Raw genomic sequence first — 7,626 nt, 5'->3', positions numbered from 1 at the left:
TGACTGAGTGCACAGCATCCTTTGGTTAATTATGAGAAATTGCCCATTATAGGTGTCCCTCCTGATAAGAAGCAAGTCTTTCTCAGGCCCCTGAGAGCATTGAATTAAAGGCTGAGTTGCCCTCAAGGCCAGTCTGAAATCAAAAAAGTCCATCTGTGGCTCAGGCTTGTGTGCCCATACCAATTAGCTCTCCCAAAACATCAATGCTGATCAAAAAGCTAGATTTTTTTTAAAAATTTAATTAAAAAATTTTTTTAAATTTACATTGGACCTCAGGCAAGTCACTTAAACTCTCAGTGCCAGCTCATAATTACCTCAAAGTTGCAGAATAGTTACCCATCTGCATTCATAGAGGGAGTTTTCTCACGAGCTATTACATACACTGATGAAACACAGATCTCTGTTAACTATCTGTCATCTGTCTAATTACCTATTGTCACGAATAATGGACTTTAGGTCCTTGTCTCAGTGTGTTGATCTTTGGCATAAGACTAAGAGAAGACTGATCCACAGCTGGAAGCACCCAAGGTAGCCGGGGCAGCTTTTATATTCTCTGTACTCACTATCCATCTAAGACGTGGCCAGCTTAGCATCCTACAATAGGCCCCGAAGCTGGAGTATATGTGAGCTTTGCATTGGGTTGACTTTTCCCTTTTAGCTGGTAAGGCAGCAATGTTTACCTTTTAACTTTCCTTTTAGAAAGCATTTGCTGCTCAGTATTGGGCAGTGGGAGAGAGATTGATCACCTCTTCCACCCTTAAAATTAGCCCCTTGAATCTAAGACAGTATCTGAGGCCAAGCATCTTAATGCTGACTCCCGTCTAAGTTACCATCTTTTGGGCTACCCTTACTTCTGTTTTACCTGCTTTTACTTGCTATATTACCTGTTATATCTCTACAATATTTGCCCTGGCAGACTTTTGTAGCTATTTCCTCCCTCCTCCTCCCTTTTTAGTTAAGTCCTTTTAATCAGATTCTAGGGATTCCAGACAAATATATTTTCACTCATTAGGTACTCTGTCATTAGCCAAGTGTTCATGAGTCATCAGAAGAGGTCTTTACCACTTGTCGGAAATGTTGTAGCGGCATTCTTGCTCCCCCAGGGTTGAACTAGATGCCCTCTGAGGTCTTTTTCTGGGGTCCAGGGATTCCATGATCCTGAGGTTATTTTAGCATAGCTATCCCATATCCTTCCTCTCTCCTTAGCCCTCCTTCCTTTCGCTACAACAGAAGGGGCCAAGTTCTGCCCACTACCCCACTGATCACATGCCATCCTGTTTTCTGCTCTCTTTCCCATAGGTAGGTCCTGCTTCCTACCCTTGACTTTAGGATTCTGAGTCCAGGACCCTATCTCCTCCTCTGTAAAATGAAGGAGTTGGATTAGATGATACCTAAAATCCCTGTTCTGGGGCTGCCATTCTATGATCCCTTAAAAGATCTCCTCCATAGCATGGAAGACAGCCTGGACCAGGCATATAAGCAACTCAGCATTTGGTTGACTGCCTTCCTATCTCCCCGAGTCCCATCTCTGAGAAAATAAAAGTCACAGGGAGCGAGATCACATAATTCTTTATTGGCCGCGATTCCATTGGATTAGAACATCACATTAGTCACCACGTCATGCAGGAAGAGAAGCAGGCAAAGCACCATGGGGTGGACATCCACATGTCTCCACCATGCACGGGTGGTCCTTGGCCCCCCACCGTGCACGGGAGGGGCTCCATGCATCTGGAAACTGGGAGGACAAGCTCATTGCTATTGGGAAATGCCCCGTCTACTCAAAGTTTTGCGTTTGCGAGAACAAGCATTTTGGAAAGACATTCCCCTCCCACCCCACCCCCACCCTCCCATGATTTACTGACTGACAACATGATGCATTTCATCTCGGAGACAAGATAAAATGCGCGGAGACATAGAGTAGGGACACACAGGATAACAAATGTCACAGTCACGACCACGGCCAGTCACAATAGCAGGTTCCCAAAATGTCACACGCACACAAGGGAGCGGCACAGGGTCAGCAGCATTCTTATTTCTCTCTCCCCCCTACAGCTAGAAAAGAGGGAGGGGGTGGGGGAGGTACTTGGCTAAGACACAGAGCTAGAAACACGGACAGAGAAACTCCAAAGTTGAGTTAGCACATGGTCTATTCTCCTGTAATGTAGAAGTAGCATTCGTAATTAATATTGCAGTCTGATTATATGGCTTTCTCTAAGGATCGATGTAAGGTCATGAAGGTCAGTGCCAAACTAAACTATTTGCCCTCCTAGAAGTGGAGATTTTGATAGCGCCTTTATCAGGACAGAGAGGTTGCTTTTGCCAGATGTCTGGTGGATCACCCATAGTGGCTGGACCCTGACTGTCTGAATAAAGACTCACCAAAAACAGAAGACCTCACTTACCTGAGATTCAACATAGTATATGAAAACCAGATGAAAGTGGAGGACAAAATTAAGGTTAGAATCCAGCCTGGGAATCCTATACCTGTCTCCGGTCCCTCGCTGAGGGCAAGTTCCAGGGCACAGGGTACAGAGATGGGTTTAGCCAAAGGTCTCTGCAATTCTAGAAAGCATATAAGGGGATGGGTCAAATTAGTCTTGGTTCCAGGAGCCAAAGGGCTATTTCAGCATGGATGGCCCATTTTTGGATCTGGTGATGAATATGGTCAACCCTGTGACTAAAACAAGGCAAAATCCTTTCTATGTACTCTCATCTTCTTTCCACTCTTCAGGGATGGGGACTGACAGGCCAGAAACCAGTAGTACTTCTAAAGCAGATGGTGGTCTCCAGATTTGCTTTCTATGGGAAGGACCCGAGAGAGAAGAGCTTATGGAGAAACTCCAAAGTGAGTTAGCACACAGTCAATTCTTCTGTTGAGAATGTTGAGTAGCATTCTCCTCAACTCTAGCAGAGGTGTGTGTGTGTGTGTGTGTGTGTGTGTGTGTGTGTGTGTATGACAGAGACAGAGACAGAGTTTGGGAAGAGAATGAAGCTAGAACAATGTGAAATCCAGACTCCCTTGAGGGACACGGATTTCGTAATTTATTTTCTGCACAAACAATCCTCTCTCAGCTCCAGGTTGTCCCAGAAGGCACCATGATCATTCAAACCCCAGGAAGCCTGTAGTGTGATTCTCGAGCTCAGAATTGTTTGGAGAAAAGATTTCCAATACACATCCAGGCCATTCACTTCAATCTTCTCATCATTTTTGGCCTCAGTAATCCAGAACTGAGAGTTTGAATGGAAACAATGCATCCTCACTCTGGGCCTCTGAATACCAGCCTCTCTCCTTTCCCCATTCTCAACTCTCTAATCCACATGGTCTGATGGGGGCCTCCTGGGGAGTACAACCCACCACTCAATGACTATAAGGAGGAATATGGAAGGTAGGAAAAGTAGTCCAGAGAGGTAACCTTGGCTCTGGAGCTTGGGTAAAGACCTCAGAGACAGACTATCAAACAGGCCTCCCAGAACTTCTCACTCCCTTCCCCACTCCTTCTCAACCCAGGACACAACTCTCTCGCCCCCCAACCATGAGTACTATTCCCTTAGAAAGAAATTTGAAAAGATACTTGTTCAAGGTATAATTGAGCTGGTTTCTTTCCCTTACCACCTCCCCATTTTACCCCCTAAAATACTTATTTTTCCCGCCTAGTGTAGAAGAGATTTGTCATAGTAATCTTCCAGGCTGAATATCTTAGGACATGAATGGAAAGAACCTGTAGGAGAGAGAAGGTAGAGAGGTATGGATGGGAGAGAAAGACAGAAAGAGAGTGACAGAGAGTCAGAGATGAATGGTGGATGGATGGATGGACAGATGATGTACAGACAGATAAAGGGTAAATACAAAGGCAGATGATGGAAACTTAGTTTTAGACCACTTGTTGAAATTGAAAAGGGCCATTTATAAAGAAAAACAAACGGGAGTAAAGAAGTGGTGGATCCTAGAATGTGAGGTGGAGGACAGGGACCATGATGCCCATCATGTCCTAAACCTGTCTTGGAGGGTATTCCCTGCTCAGGAAGAGGATCCTGAATCCTGAATCTACCCTGGAAGGCAGGGACAGGCAATGCAGCCTTCCTCTCTGAGAGAGTTTCTCTACTTTACAGTTTCATCCGTACTTTCCTGAGTTTGGTTTCCATGACAGTAGGTCTCGGAACAATGAGCTCTAAGATCCTACTTCTAATGATAGCTCCATCTTCATGCAGGGGCTGTGGTGCCCAGGAAGAAAGATATGGCATTGGAACTTTGGCCTTTCATACTTGTTCTGAGATCCTAATAGCCAACACCAGCTGCTCCCTGACCTCCATACGTCCGTGTCCCTACCGAAGAAAACAAAAAGACAGTCCAGCCTTGTTCCAAGCACCGGGGCAATGGGGGAATGTCCCACAAGATGCTGATGTTGATGATCAGATAACATCCTGTGGTCCACAGTGGGAGAGAACAGTTCCACAGTCTGTGTCCCGAGGGGTGTGTGTGTGTGTGTGTGTGTGTGTGTGTGTGTGTGTGTGAGTCATAATAGGGAGACAGGAAGGGTAACCTGACCCTCTTCTAGGATGCTCCAAGAAGCTTTCTACATAAAGCCACCAAACTACAGGGAACACCCCAGAACCCCCTTTTTTCTCTCCTCCCTGGTCATTCCCTTACATATTGTCCTCTCCTCATAATTACATGGAACAAGACTCTAGGCTGGATTCTGAGACCTGGGTGGCAGTGGTATTAACACAAGAAAAACTTGGGAGGCTTGGCCTCCTATGGGAAATTTGCATTTCAAATGATTGCCTTTCCAAAGAGTCCCTGCAGAGAGAGACAAATTCCCCTTTCCCTGGGAGAGGGCAGCTATGGTGAAGACACCTACAGGAGTGGGGAAGCCCATGTACCAAGGCCAGTTGGTTGGCCCATAGGTGGTCATGGCAAATATCCCATGGATAATTTAAAAGCAGCCTCTGCTTGCTCTCCGGGACTGTGGTGCTGCCAATTTGGGGCCAGAAGCCACTGGGAGATCTCCCCTTTTCTCTGTCGAGTGTAGAGGTGCCTGATTAGCTGAGTTTCCTAACACACCTAGACTATGGCTTATAATTAAAGTCGAGTAGACTGCGGCACTCTGCTCCTGACATCTGATGGATGGGAGGCATCTACTGGGGAGAGTGGGGAGAGGGGCTATGTACAAATAGGCCTGGCCAAGGGCCTAGGACAGCCAGGGGAGATGGACGTGAGCAGAGGGGTGCATGGTGGGTGGCGGAGATTGAGAGCTCCCACCAAGTGGCGGGAACGGCATGCTTTGCTGTTCATAGTAGAAACAGTCCTGAGAGTTCATGGGGAATTACTTCTTGAACATATCCTGGAGAGGCCCAGGGAGGTATTTGATGACGGTGTCCAGGATACTCTCCTTCTTCCTCCTCTTCTTCATCACCCAGCCTGGTGGAATGGCCTTCTTAGGACGTGTAAGGCTGCCTTCAGTGTTGGCTTCCATGGCGGCCTGGGCCTCTGCCTTCACGTTCCTCCTTCTTCTTGATTCCATACTGTTGGGGTAGGACAGAAGGAGCAGAGTTAGGGCTGAGTGTAGCATTATCCCCACCATACCCCACCCCCCCCACCCCTTGAGCTTCTGGAGAGTCTCCTCCCTAGGGCCCAGAGTGCTATTCACAAGAGGGTCAGGATGCCCTGAAACGTGCTTTGAGACACTGCTCACTCTGCAGATGTGGGGACCTTGTGGTCCTGGGGCCAGATCCAACCCTGGCACTGATATTGCTGTAACCATTGTCCCACCTGTTGGTCTGCTATGGTTCTAGAATTGCAATAAGGCTTCCCTAGAAGATAGGTTTGTAGCTGGGACTTGAAGGAAGCTGGAAAAACCAAGCAGACAGAGATGAAAGAGAGAGCATTCCAGGCAGGCAAGATGTCTAGAGAAAATGCCTGGAGGTCAGGAGATGGAGCATCTTGTTTGAAAAACAGAAAGGAGGTCAATGTCATTGGATTGAAGAATAGGCAAGAGAGTGTAAGGAATAAGAAGACTGGGAAATATGGGAGGGAGGGCGGATCATGAAGGGCTTTGAACACCAAACAGAGGATTTTTATATTGATCCTAAAGGAGACAAGGAGCCATTGGGATTTACTTGAGGAAGATCACTTTGGCATCTGAGTGGGAGGATTGACTAGAGGGTGGAGAGAGACTTGAGGCAAGCAGATTCACCAGCAGGCTGTTACAATAGTCCAGGGGGATGGTGATGAAGCCTTTGACCAAGATGGCAGCAGTGCCAGTGGAGAGACAGTGGGCATATGAGAAAAGTTGTTATGAAGATAAAATCGACAGGCCTTGGCAAAGATTGGGACCTCCAAATTTCACTGAGTGGACCCTCCCCTTTTATCCTCCTTCCCCTTCCCCCTTCCTTTCCTTCTTTTTCTTCTTCTTTCTCTGCATCTTGCCTTTTCTCCTCCCTTTCATGACTCTCTCTCTCTCTCTCATCTAGATCTCTCTCTCTCTCTCTCTCTCCTCTCTCTCTCTCTCCCTCTCATCTCTCTCTTCTCTCTCTCTCTCTCTCCCTCCTCTCTCTCTCTCTCTCTCTCTCTGCTTCTCTTTTCTCCCCTTCCCCTCCCTCTTTCTTCCCTCTTCTGTCCATCCTATCCCCAAGGCTTTTCTCTCTCTACTTTCCCCATACACACATCATGCCCCTTCCTCATGCCTTCTCCTTCCCACATTCCTCTTTCTCTATCTCCCTCCTACCACAAACAAGCTTAAATTGACCATAATACGGCCCTCAGAAACCATTTAATCCAGCCCCCCCCTACTTCCTGAACCATAATCCCCTCTAGAAAAGGACCAAGGGCCCAGAATGATAAGGTTTAATCAAAACAAGCTGAACTCCCATAGAGGAGTAACTATGGGAGAGCGCCCCCTGCCCAAACCAGATGAGGGCTAGTGATTTTAGAACACTGAAAACATAAGACAAAATGAGCGAAAGCCACTAACTGAATGACCACTGGGCTAGTCATTTATCGTATTTGCCTCAGTTTCCTCTTTGCAAGGATCAAATGAGATAATATTTGTAAAGCACTGAGCACAGTGCCTGGCACATAGTAGGCACTATATAAATGCTAGCTACTATTATAACAAAGGAATCATGGATTTAAACTGGAAAGGAACTTGGGAGTCCATGAAACCTAACCTCCACATTGTGCAGATGAAGAACCCGAGGCACAGAGATGTTTTAAGTGACTTGCCCAAGATCATGCAACTCGTTAGCCCATGAGGTGGAATTCAAATCCAGGTCTTCATGATTTCAGGTCCAATGGTCTACCCACCACACCATAAACACTTTTCACTTTGTAAACTGCAAAGTACCATAAAAATGGGATAGACTAGTGACAATATTAATGGCAGGATTAATTAAAGTATTAATAGTGTAATGACTGTTTCATGTGAACGTTAAGGAGAATATTAATGTGAATGGTAATGAAACCATTATAAAGTATGCTAATGAAGCAATAATAGGAGTATTAATGAGGAGCAGTAATGAGGACATTAATAGGAGTGTTAAGGGAGCATTGGTGAGGGCTTTATGGAGAGCGGTAATGAGAACAGGCGTTGATGGAAAGAGCCAGAAGGGTATTAATGGGGTATTAAG

General features: G+C 46.2%; 1 protein-coding gene across 1 annotated transcript in view; it reads right to left on the bottom strand.

The window, feature by feature from the left end:
* Positions 1 to 4,742: 4,742 nt before the first annotated feature.
* CPLX1 (complexin 1) overlaps positions 4,743 to 7,626 on the bottom strand; it is a 100,546-nt gene continuing 97,662 nt past the window's right edge. The window contains 2 exon segments of the mRNA XM_036762232.1: positions 4,743 to 5,492; positions 5,494 to 5,523. Of these exon segments, the coding sequence (XP_036618127.1) occupies positions 5,325 to 5,492; positions 5,494 to 5,523 (198 nt within the window). The 3' untranslated portion in view covers positions 4,743 to 5,324.

The sequence above is a fragment of the Trichosurus vulpecula genome, chromosome 6 (assembly GCF_011100635.1).
Source record: "Trichosurus vulpecula isolate mTriVul1 chromosome 6, mTriVul1.pri, whole genome shotgun sequence".
In the NCBI taxonomy this organism is placed as follows: domain Eukaryota; kingdom Metazoa; phylum Chordata; class Mammalia; order Diprotodontia; family Phalangeridae; genus Trichosurus; species Trichosurus vulpecula.
The sequence above is the reverse complement of the archived record's forward strand: the minus strand, read 5'-3'. Positions and strand labels throughout refer to the sequence as shown.